Raw genomic sequence first — 13,212 nt, forward strand, 5'->3', positions numbered from 1 at the left:
GAAAAAATGAAGGCTATGCTAAGTGAAATAAAGGAAAATGTACAGGGAACCAACAATGACGGGAAGGAAACTGGGACTCAAATCAACAGTGTGGACGAGAAGGAAGAAACAAACATTCAACCACAAAAAAAGGAAGAAATAAAAATTCAACCAGAAAAGAATGAAGAAACAAGAATTCAAAAAAATGAGGAGAGGCTTAGGAACCTCCAGGACATCTTTAAATTCCAACATCTGAATCATAGGGATGCCAGAAGAAGAAGAGGAAGAGCAAGAAATTGAAAACTTATTTGAAAACATAGTGAAGGGAGAACCAAGATGGTGGCATAGGTAGACACACTGCGCCTCCTCGCACAACCAGAACTGACCGAGAATCGAAGGGCAAGGAAGTCCAACACCAAGTAGATAAAAAAGAAACATACATCCAGACCGGTAGGAGGGGCAGAGATGGGCACCGGGGTGGAGAGGACTCGCGTGGCCGTGGCAGGACCGAGAATGGCAGAGTGTGGGATGAAAGGGGCAGGCAGTCTGACCACTAGCAGACCCTGCGGCCCCGCATTTGTGCACAGATAAACCAAGAGGGCCAGACTCAGAGTGGTGGAGAACGGGGCAGGCAGAGCAGTGGGTAGCACCCCGCAGCCCCACATTCCCGCACAGATAAACCGGGAAGAACAGTGGGGAGCGAAGCAGACCCCATAAGCCAGGGCTCCAGCGCAGGGAAATAAAGCCTCAAACCTCTGATTGAAAACGCCCGCAGGGGTTAGGGAGGCAGCAGGAGAGACTCCCAGCCTCACAGGAGAGGTCATTGGAGAGACCCACAGGGGCCTAGAGTGTGCACAAGCCCACCCACTTGGGAACAAGCACCAGAGGGGCCCAATTTGATTGTGGGTAGCCAAGGGAGTGGCTGAAATCCAGTGGAGAGTGGAGTGGGCACCATTGCTCCCTCTCGGCCCCTCCCCCACGTACAGCATCACGACGCAGTGACCAGCATTACCCCGCCCCAGTGAACACCTAAGGCTCCACCCCTTTAAGTAACAGACACGCCAAGACAAAAAAAAAAAAAATGGCCCAAATAACAGAACACTTCAAAGCTCCAAAAAAAATACAACTAAGCGAGGTAGAGATAGCCAACCTATCAGATGCACAGTTCAAAACACTGGTTATTAAGACGCTCACAGAATTGGTTGAATTTGTTCGAAAACTAGATGTAAAAATGAAGCCTATGCTAAGAGAAACAAAGGAAAATGTATAGGGAACCAATAGTGATGCGAAGGCAACTGGGACTCAAATCAATGGTGTGGACCAGAAGGAAGAAAGAAACATCCAACCAGAAAAGAATGAAGAAACAAGAATTTGGAAAAATGAGGAGAGGCTTAGGAACCTCCAAGACATCTTGAAACGTTCCAACATCCGAATTATACGGGTGCCAGAAGGAGAAGAGGAAGAACAAAAAATTGAAAACTTATTTGAACAAATAATGAAGGAGAACTTCCCTCATCTGGCAAAGGAAATAGACTTCCAGGAAGTTTAGGAAGCTCAGAGAGTCCCAAAGAAGCTGGACCCAAGGAGGAACACACCAAGGCACATCATAATTCCATTCCCCAAGATTAAGCAGAAGGAGAGAATCTTAGAAGCAGCAAGAGAAAAGGACACAGTTACCTACAAAGTGGTTCCCATAAGACTATCAGCTGATTTCTCAAAAGAGACCTTACAGGCAAGAAGGGGCAGGAAAGAAGTATTCCAAGTCATGAAAGGCAAAGACCTACATCCAACATTACTCTATCCAGCAAAGCTATCATTTAGAATGGAAGGGCAGATAAAGTGCTTCCCAGATAAGATCAAGTTAAAGGAGTTCATCATCACTAAGCCCTTATTATATGAAATGTTAAAGGGGCTTATCTAAAAAAAAGAAGATAAAAAATATGAACAGCAAAATGACAACAAACTCACAGTTATTAACAATCACACCTAAAACAAAAACAAAAACAAACTAAGCAAACAAATAGAACAGGAACAGAATCACAGAAATGGAGATCACATGGAGGGTTATCAGCAGGGGAGTGGGAGAAGGAAAGAGGGGGAAAAGGTAGAGAGAATAAGTAGCATAAATGGTATGTAGAAAATAGATAGGGTGAGGTTAAGAATAGTATAGGAAATGTAGAAGCCAAAGAACTTACATGTATAACCCATGGACATGAACTAAAGGGGGGGAATGTGGGTGGGAGGGGGTGTGCTCAGTGGAGTGGAATAAAGGGGGGGAAATGGCACAACTGTAATAGCATAATCAATAAAATATATTTAAAAAGTAGAATACAAGGAAGCAAAAATCGCCCAATGAGAACAAGAAGAAAACAAGAGTCCAAAAAAAGGAGGCTAGTATAAGGAGCCTGTGGGACAACTTCAAGCATACCAACATTCACATCATAGGGGTGCTTCAAGGAGAAGAGAGAGAGCTAGAAATTGAAAACCTATTTGAAAAAAATAATGACAGAAAACTTCCCTAACTAGATGAAGGAAATACACATCAAGTCCAGGAAGCACAGAGAGTCACAAATAAGTTGGACCCAAAGAGGACCACTCCAAGACACATCATAATCAAAATGCCTAAGATAAAAAACAAAGAAGGAATCTTAAAAGCATCATCTAAAAGTAGCTTATGCTGTGTGGCCTGGGTCACCCAACATAAGAAAAAAAAGCAGTTACTTTTCTACAAGGGAACTCCCATAAGGTTGTCAGCTGATTTCTGAAAAGAAACTTTACAGGCTAGAAGTGATTGGCAAGTAACATTCAAAGTGATGAAAAGCACGGATGTACAACCAAGATTACTCTGCCCAGCAAAGCTATCATTTAGAATCGAAGGACGGATAAAGAGCTTCCTAGATGAGAAAAAGCTAAAGGAGTTCATCATCACCAAACCAGTATAAATGAAATGTTAAAGGGTCTTCTTTAAGAAGAAGATTGAAAATATGAACAATAAAATGGCAACAAATACATATCTATCAATAATTGAATCTAACAAGAACAGAAACATAATTATAGATACAGAGAATATTTTGATGTTTTTCAGATGGTAGGGGTATCATGGGGATAGGCAAAAAAGGTAAAGGGATTAAGGAAGTACAAATTGGTTGTTACAGAATATTCATGGGGGTGTAGAGTACAATATAGGGAATATAGTAGCCAAAGAACATATATGCATGAGCCATGGAAAATGGACAGTGGCATGGGGATTGCCTGAGGGAGTGAGTGGGGGTCTGAATGGAGAGGGGCAAAGGGGAGAAAACTGGGACAACTCCAATAGCATAAACAGTAAAATATAACTTAAATTTTTTTAAAAAGCAAGTGGGCAAAATTGAACAGCTTCAGACAAACCTATTAGGTACACATTCATCTAAGGATGAAAAGTAACACTTAAAGAAATAGACTGAGTTAAACTATCTCTGGAATATAATTTGGATCAAGAAGTAAAAAAATGGTAAGTTAAAAAAAGATTACTGGATTTAAGAAACTCTTTTTTGGTACACATTTAATTTTATTGCAATAAAGCAACTTGTATGTTTTTAATGTTTAAAAGTACACATCATCTTTCCAGTGAAACAAAAGGAAAATTTTAAAATAAAAAGGAATAAATTACAGTAGAGAATATCAACTCCCAACAAGATCCTACAGATTCTGCTGATTCTCCCAAGTGGCAGGACTCAAATCAGGACTCAAATCTTCTCTTATGAGAGAATCTGTTTTCTTAAGGGTGGCCATCAAACATCACAATTAAACATGCCTAAGGAGAAACCCACTAAACCCACCCAAATATCTCAAAACCACCCTTTATTGACTGACTGTAGCCCCAATTTTATTATTATTTTCTTTTTTAAACAAGAAAAAGGGGATAATTACATATTGGTAAATGCCAACTGTCCATATTCATATAGAGACACAGTGTAATTTCTGAGCCCAATATACAGAGAAAGGAAGAAAAAGCTACCAGCAGAGATAAGGAAGCAGGAGGCTTTCCTTTCCCACAGAGCATGGTGGTATTGATTCCATAAAGGTTTTATTGAGACAGGAAGGGGTACAATTGAATTTGGAACAGAAAGGGGCAGAAATTCTTTAGCCACTGTGTTCTGCTCAATGAACTTCCCTCCAAATAATGTGAGACCCACAGTGTAAAGGAGAAAAAAACTTCAACAACAGGGTAACTGTGCACAAGAAGAAAAAAAAATACCACTGTTTGCTCCCAGGGACTGGAGAAAATATACAAAGAAGGTTCGAATCCATCAGGGTTCCATTAGTCATCTTCTCCTTCATCTTCCTTTCCTTCCTCCCTTTATCATCATCTTCATCTTCTTTCCTTCATTCCTTTCTCAACCCCACTCATGGGCACCCAGGAAGAGAAACCCGCATAACATCTGGCTGTGAAAATCAGCAGGGATTCCATCAGCCATGTTGAGACTGGGGTCTGCTAGAAACCCAGCTCCTCATTCTTAAAGGGCCAACCCACAAAATCTCACCCATGGGCACTCACCCTGGGCTTGGGTGGAGGGACGGGGGCTCAGAGTGGACCAGAGTCATACAGGGATAATAATGTGTACAGATTTTGAAGGGAAATTATATGATCTAAACAAATAGTAAGAATGTATTTATTGGACTATTTGTATAACATTTTCATTGTTTCCCATTAACATATGACATACACAAACCTTTATTTAAAATATTTTTGTATCAACAAATAAAAAAGAGTGAATGAAGCTGTAATTATCTAGCACTATTTGAGCAACTTAAATGCTTCTCCTTTGGTCTTAAGTCTAAAATTGAAGGTAAATTAGATGATTTTGACAGGAAAATTTCAAAATGCATTTATGTGCCTGTTGAGACCCGTGCCTTCTTGATAAGGGATTTACCACAGGTTATACAGAGCTGGTTTGTATAGCTTTCTAAAATAGTTTCTAAAGCACTGACGTGCAAAAAGCTCAAGCATACTGACAGCCTCCTCTACTCCTTTTTTATTTTCTTAAATTAGGTACTTAACAGTTGTATTTTCCATTATTGGGATATTCATTATTACATATGGAGACCTCAGCTTCTACATGGAAATGGCCAAGACTAATTGTCTAGTCCATCCCTTTGAAGATCTACCAATTCAGTAATGGCTAAGTTCGCCACCCTTAGTTCTTAGTGTTCCTTTTACCAAGCCTTTAGGTCCCTCCCAGAGGACAATAAAATAGTCTCCGGTTTCTAGTTTGTAACATTTTTCATTAGATTTTGCCTTAGAGCTGTCCTTTTTCCCATTTGCAAAAAAAAAAAAAAAAAAAAAAAAAAAAATCCCAGTTCCTTTCAAGGAGATGCAAAGAAGCTTTAGTTAATTATTTAGGAAACTCCCCCATCAAATGACTCAGATTCAAAACAAAGGGCTAGAAACTTCATTTTCTCAGACTACATGACTGATGCTTCTGGGATGCTACTGGTATGGACAGTGGAGGAAGTAGTGAGGAAGAAGGGTGCAGTACTTGAGAGGATGATGACTAGTGTCTCCCACTTCTAGCAATACTGAATAACTTGACTGCCATTCATAGGAAGAGGTTGGGAAACTTTTATTTAACTACCTGTTTGGACCCACATGTATGTAGTGGCAATTGCTAAACTTTTATAAAGACAAGCTAATGACTGAGATGGTTCTGTGCATCCTCCTAAGGAAAAATACTCATGTCTGGGTCAGGATTTCTAATCTGAGTTTAGAAAGATATATAGTAATCATATAAGCATTATTCCCTTAGTTTTTAAACAAAATAGTTTCAATAAGAAGTGCCCATGCCCAGGGAAACACAACCAAAGATAAACAAACAGGATTACATCAAACTAAAAAGCTTCTGCACAGCAAAGGAAGCAAACCCATTAATAAAACAAAATACAACCAATCGAATGGGATTGGCAAATCCCATTTCCAAATTATATTTCCAGTATGGGATTAATATCAAAAATATATAAAGAACTCTTGCAACTCAACTACAACAAAAAGCAAACAACCTTAGTAAAAAATAAGCAGAGGACCTGAATAGATATTTTCCCAAGGAAGACATAGAGATGGTCAACAGACACATGAAAATGTGCTCAACATCACTAATTATTAGAGAAATACAAACTAAAACCACAGTGAAATATCATCTCACACCTATTAGAATGACTACCATCAATAAATAAACAAATAAGTGCTGGTGAGGATGTGGGAAAAACAGACCCCTCATACACTGTTGATGGGAAGTAAATTGGTGCAGCTACTATGGAAAGTAGTATGGAGGTTCCTCAAAAAATTAAGAACAGAACTATTGTAGCAATTCCTCTTCTAGTTATTTATCCAAAGAATATGAAAACATTTATTCAGAAAGACATGTGCACCCCTATGTTCAATATTTATAATAGCCAAAATATGGAATGACCCATGTCCATCAACAGATTAATGGATAAAGAGATGTGGTAGGTAAATAGGTAGGTAAATAGATACACAGATGGATAGAGAGAGAGAGATAAATATTTAAAATGGAATACAACTCAGTCATAAAAAAGATGAAATACTGCCATTTGTGGCACTATGGATGGAGCTTGAGAGATTTGTGCTGAGTGATAAATCAGATAAAAAAGAACAAAAACTTTATGATTTCACTCATATGTGGAATATAAACTTAAAAAAAAAACAAAAAAAGAACAAGAAAAACAAACTCATAGATACAGAAAACAGATGGGTGGTTAAAAGAGGATAAGAGAGTAGTTGTAGGGAAAACTAGGTAAAGGGGGTCAAATACATGGTGAACTAGAATTTGGAAACTAGAATTTTGGTGTTGAGTACTGTGGTGTATACAGATATCAAATTATTTTGTATATCTGAAACTTATATAATAGTATTAACCAATGTTACCTCAAGTAAAAAATTAAATTTTAAAAAGGTTTTCATACCCAAAACACCCAAGTTATTCTGTCTTTCTGAATCTATAACAGGATGAGTTAAGGGCAGGGATTACAAGTGAATATGTCTCAAAGTAATCTGATTTTAGAAAGCTTATTATAAAATTTGTTAGACAATTTTTAAGGTTCTTATTTATCCCCATTTATCAATAATTGAACAATAGAACAGCAAAAATTTTAAACAGGCACACTGGCTACTCTTAGTTCTAGAGGATAAATTCATTCAACCCACATCTATCCGAAGTGCATACTATATTTGCAATACTGAACCAGAATACTGAGACTATGGACAGGGTTCCATAAGGGTGCAGACCAGGACTGGGACTGAGGACAGTCAACAGGGAAGGAGAAGGATGGTACGTGTGCACAGAGCAACCACTCCTAGTCCTCCCATTTCTGGTATCCCTCAATTTCTTCTTTCGGCTCTTCATCTTTTAGGTCAAGTGTTATCAACCTCTCCCCTGTACTCCCACCCAATCCTCTTCTGACTCATTCTGTTCATTCTACTAAAGATATTTAGGTAACTTCATGTCACACCCCCTTGGGCATTTATAGGACAGTCTGTGGATTCTTGGGAGATATTGGTAAGTCTCTGTCCAGTGGAGATAGTAATATGAAAACTGGTTTTCTCAATTTGCTGAGGCCCTTAGGGTACTTCACTCATAAGACTGCTCAAGCCCCTCTACCTTCTGAGATGCTCTTGCCCATAAGAAACTCACATGTCATCGTCACCTCCAATGGTGCAGTGTCACACTGCTCACTCCCCATTCAGCCCTACCACCTCCCCTATGCTTGGTCAGCACAAAGCCAGATCTGTCAGTCCGCTGCCTAAGCAGATGTGGGACTGGGAAGAGGAATGCTGCCCCCTCCTGCAGCACCTCTCCTGACTCTTGGAGCACCCCTCTCCTCCCTGTGTATGTGAAGACCTGCTCACTAGAAACACCTTTGCCTAGTCACAAAGCCAGGGCTAACTACTCCTTCTGTCCTCCTCATGGGGAGGGGGTCTGTCTGCCATTTCTTAGAGGGTCTCCATGGAAAGTGGTATATGTCCAAGTACCAATTGTCCTCAGCCTGGGACAGCAAGGAAAGTCCCATTCACCATCCTGAAGGATTCTGCCCCCCCCTTAAGAAATGCAAATAAATGTGTTATTTTCAAAATACTTCTAACTTTTCTTCTAGTAAATCACTCATGAGCTTCCATATCTTAACTCTTATTAGTAACATATAATTATGTATAATACCACTTCACCAGATTTAAGAATTTCAGACACAGGAAAGCAGGTGCCAAATCTAGAAAATTAAAAGATAAATTATCAAATAAAGTGGTAGGAGGGGAACTAAACAATACCACTGAAGTAAATTAAAAATGGCTATTTGCCACCTAAAGATATTAAAACTACCATTATTGCTTTTTATCGCCACCAGTATTTCATAAAAAGGACATCTTAGCAAAAAAAGGAAGAAAATAATCTTGGAATAAAATGGTAGTGCTTTATATCTCAGGAAAAAGAGATCAGTTTCTGAAAGTGAGGTTTGAGCTTTATGGAGAAATGTAATGAATTATTTCTGTCTTCCTCATTCTGCCACCCAAGAAAACTCACCTACAAGCAGGGTTCTGAGGACAAGGCTTTGAGACTGCTTGTCCAGACGCTTTGGTTCTTGGCCTCGGCCTAAGGATAAACTGCTAACTTTTCTTTAAAAACTGGCAAGCCTCCCAGAGTATTCCAAGTATCACACAAGAGATTAGAGGGGCATGAGAGCCTGCTCCAGACCAATCCAAGGCCACCTGCTATTCACTTGGTGACCTAGTACAAGAATGACGGGCTCTCATCTACTCTCTCCCCGACTGCATTTCGTACAAGGTGGGGCTTCCCTTTGCTTTAGCTTTCAAGCATCAAAGCTCCCGAATATACAATGTGAGGGTTTATCCTCAGATTGAAGTCATCTCAAAGCCTGCTTAAAAGAGAACCAAACAAATGGCAGTCTAAACACAGTTTCTTGACAAACAGAAGCATACAGTCTGCGGAATCAACGTCATCATAGTGACTATTTTGATTTTGGATACAGGAGCAGGGAGGGTAGAAAGGTAATGCTTTTACCTCAGCCATGACAGCAATGTCAAGCTTTTCATTTGTTAGTACAATGTTGACAATTGATTTCTGATGTATAATCAGACTCTGGCCAAACCATCCATTCCTGAACCTTTCAAATGATCTTGTAAATTAGCACAGAGGGAGAGAGAAAGTAAGCTGGCCCTCTTGAAACACCAGCAACAACCAGAGGAAAAGAGCAAAGGTTTCAGAAAGGATTTATGCTTCCTTCTGTGGTAGTTATGGGAAATATGGATTAAATACTTTTCATAACTAGCAGCTATAATTGTCAGGGAAATTTGAGGCAGTGTGATTTCCGACACAGCTGTATGAGCTTTTTTCATATGGCAAAGTCCACTGGGGTGAAGAAAGGAAAGAATTTTATCTCCCAATAACTACAATTTTACATTGGTAAATCAAGCATAAAATTGGTAGTTGAAATGCTTCCAGGAACCTTTGCTTAGCAATACCTCCATTCATCTGTGTATTACCTCAGGCTCTAGCTTTTCTAACTGTCATTCCATGAGGTGGAGTGTTCTGTTTGTCATGTTACTGTTACTGTCTTCAGAATGGGATGTTATTGAATACTTTGTTGAGAGCTGTTAGAAAGGGCAAGACTATATGACTTAGCCTGACAAAACTACCACCAGAGTTAGGTGGCATTACGATATGTTATCTAATAGACGAGACTTGTTTGCCTGTCAGTAACCAATGTTTGTCCTTTTTATTCAGGCATCATATCAACATTTCTTCACGTACATCCTTTCGGAGCCAATATAGAATATCTCTGGTCATACATGCAACAGCTGGACTCCAAGGTAAACTCTTGTTCCACACGGGCTCCCACTGCTGACACTGAACTTGCTGACTGCTGACTGCCAGGGGACCATGTGCGCTGCATCAGGGATACAGTAGCACATGGAGGCTGACCAGCACTTCTCCTTTACAAGGACCTTGGTTTGGGGCAGATAGTTGTCTTCTTTTCACTTCTGTCTCTGTAGAAAGAAAAGCAGTTATCTAAAATGGTAGTGACTTCCAGCAGATGTCAAATTAGTTTTAAGAGCATTCTGAGGGATTTAAAATTGCAGTGTGGCCTGAAAGTTCCCAAAACAAGGGAGAAATCAGGTCAGGGCACCTCATGATGCGTTATCCTCAGCCCATATTCTCACAGAGCTCTCTGTTAAGGAGTCCACACAATAGAGGAAAAAATTACCTCAAATAACATAAAGATCTGATATGACTTTCAAGAAAATTATTGTTAATGGTTGTTTTTCAGCATTATTCTCTAAATGACAAAAATTACTAAGTCGACTTTGCCCCTCAACAGTCACTCCCAGAGTCAGGACATGACTCCTTATTTCTCTGTGGCTGTTTTTCCCATTTGCAAATCAGCTATACTCCTAGCCCACTGCAGTGTTTTTGTGCCCAAAGAGAAGGGGTAAAGGAGCACAATTATGTATCAAATTCCAGTGAACAGCAAGAGGAGTCCCTGCAGAAATAAAGGGATGCCACTAACCAGTACTGCCGGCGCCAGGAGGCCCTAGAAGCAGATGGACACAGAATCAAACACAGAATTCAGGCCTGTCACTCAGTAGCTTGTTAAATGTCCTGCTGGAAATAAAAATAGAAAAAGAAGCTCTTCCACAGGGCACAGAAAAGTACTTGGAATTTGTAGGACCAGTAGCACAACCGGAAGTTCTAGGACCCTGAGATTCACACATATAAGTCACGCTAAATTTTCAATGGTTAGTATCAGTTAAATTACTACACTGTGCTCTTATTTTGATTCAGATGATCTTACCAAATGATGATCCCACAACTGCTTGGCTTTTCTAAATAGGTCTTATACTTCCCCTTTGAGAGAAGTCATGTGGAACAGAAAGTATTTTTCAGCCACAGAGATTCATGCCTTTTTATTCTATCACAGCTGGTGATGGGGAACAAACCAAAGCAGAGTGAAAGGGAATGAGGAGATTATAAGATTCTTGAAGTTAACAATCATAATAGTGTCTTCCGTGTGTGCTCCCCTCATATGGACAGGGAGGTAGTAGAAAATGCTCATTTTTAACTCACAGGAAGCAAGAAGGAAAAACTATAGATGTCACCTTGTGGAAAGGAAACTTTGAAGGGTTTCTTTGTTTTTTTTCCTCCACCAACACCATGGTTCCTTACTATCTCCACTACTTTTGCCTGGTGAATTCCATGTAATACTGCTGCACCAATGTGTTCGGCCTAAAATAAGCCCTTGAGAAATCATTCCTCTAGTGGTCCTTGTCTTCCCTGGTGTTGTTGACATTCCTTTCCTCCCCTGTACAGAAATCCTAACACAGCCTTTGTGGAGAAGCAGTTGGTGTTATTATGAGCTGAAATAGCCAAAGAGTCCACTTGTCATTTGTCTAAAATTCCAGGGCTCTGCTCTCCGCTGCTGCGTCATGGCAGGCTGGTGATCTGTGCATCTACGAAATGTGTGTGTGTGTTGTCACATAAGCCTGTGAGTGCACATGTGCATGTGAAATCAACTGGGGATGATAAATAGTGAATTATTTGGGTGGAATAGGGGCTCTTGTTTTATTCCTACCCTCAGGACAGAGTGTCCATCGTCCATTTGCTCAGGTGAGATTTGTGTGGTCGCTCTCAGACATCTCTGAGGAGAGAATTCACGTACCTGGTCTCTGGTCATTAGATGATGGTTTCCAGAAGGAATTTAGTTGGGAATTTAGATGAAAGGGAAATTCCATTTCATCTCAGACTGGTACTTTTATTTTAGAAGATAATGAAGAAAGTATTTTCCTCACAGAGGAAATACACAGGGCCCCCAGACAGCCATCCATCTTCTGAATGAAACGCTCAGTAGAGCTGTCAAGGTTTTCCTCGTGCCTGAGGTAAAACATACATCGAAAAAGTGCTCTGACTTAAAACTCCTGGGTGCTAGGGATTAGACTAAATATTCTTTCTATCCCAGTAAAACTGAAAGGATATTGACTTTTTAATCCAGGGAGCAAATTATTGCTATATACTGGAATTCCAAATCCTCAGGGCTTTAAGCAGAAAACAAAATAATGAAAGGTCGTCCTGTAAGTACCCACCAGGGCCTTGTCCCTGCCTCTACTGCAAAATAGCTAATAATCATGAAGCCGCAGCCAGCCAGCCCGCCAGTGCTGATGCTCTCTAGCGCAGTGGCTGGTGCACCTGCCTCTGGTTAATCAGAACCAGCAAGTGTCACGAGCCCCCCACCAGGTCTGGTTAATGTTACATTTAGGCAGTGGTTTCCTCCTGGCCTCCACAACACCTGGGTAGGGGCCTTGGGGAGTACTGACTCCAGTAGGATAGCTTTGTAAAAATTCCACCTAAAACAACACAGTTGCCTTGACATCAGACAACATCACCATTGCCACAAATGTGGTGAAAGTAGATTTAGATGCTGCCTATCTCAGTGCTGATGAGAGCGAGCAATGCAGCCTCACTCCAGCCTGCAGTGGAGCTGTTTTTATTAGGATTTTCCAAGGCTGCATGTGGATATAGGAATGATTAGAAGTGGAAGGAGAGACAGGAATTAATTTAAATTCTCCTGGGCATGTAAACTGCACATGCCTCCCTAAAACCATGTAGCATGACAGACCATTTTCCCATTAAATATTATTCCTGTTCTGATAATGATAATTATGTATCTTTCTCTTCTCAGCCTCCTCTAAACCAGTCACTGCCATTCACTCAGCTCTGTCATATCAAAACCATCTGACCAAGTCAGAAAGATTCATTCAGATTCATTCATAGGAAAACAGGGCAAGTCGGATAGGGGAGCCCCCTGAAGATTTGCTGAATCAAAATGCATGCCCCGGGCACAGGCAGTTAAGGTCTTTTTACAGGCAACACTATCTTGAAAAATGGTTTCTGTTCAATGCATAGAATCTCCCCATCAGCCCAGAACTCCTCAAGCCCACTTGCTAATCCTGAGGAATGAAGAGGTGAGCATTAGCAGGTGAATATTTCCTATTTTACAGGAAATAGGACAGATCCTTCTGCTCTTCTTCCAATGTGTGTATATGTTAAGAGACTAAGACCCAGTTCTCCAAGTGTGTTTGGCTGCTCCCTCTAGCTACCTGCAGCCCCTTCCCAAGGCCCACCGAGTGGAAGCTTTGATTCTGAAAACCAGATTTGACATGATGTAGCT

At 40.4% G+C, this 13,212-nt stretch overlaps 1 protein-coding gene across 20 annotated transcripts in view; it reads left to right on the forward strand.

The window, feature by feature from the left end:
- Nucleotides 1-13,212, forward strand: part of ENOX1 (ecto-NOX disulfide-thiol exchanger 1) — a 609,204-nt gene that overhangs the window by 589,128 nt on the left and 6,864 nt on the right. For all 20 annotated transcript variants that reach the window (XM_045202239.3, XM_053916761.1, XM_053916762.1 and 17 more), the window contains one exon: nucleotides 9,774-9,859. In XM_045202239.3, coding sequence (XP_045058174.1) covers nucleotides 9,774-9,859 — 86 coding nt within the window. The remainder of the gene's footprint in view (nucleotides 1-9,773; nucleotides 9,860-13,212) is intronic.

The sequence above is a fragment of the Desmodus rotundus genome, chromosome 13 (genome assembly GCF_022682495.2).
Source record: "Desmodus rotundus isolate HL8 chromosome 13, HLdesRot8A.1, whole genome shotgun sequence".
NCBI lineage: Eukaryota > Metazoa > Chordata > Mammalia > Chiroptera > Phyllostomidae > Desmodus > Desmodus rotundus.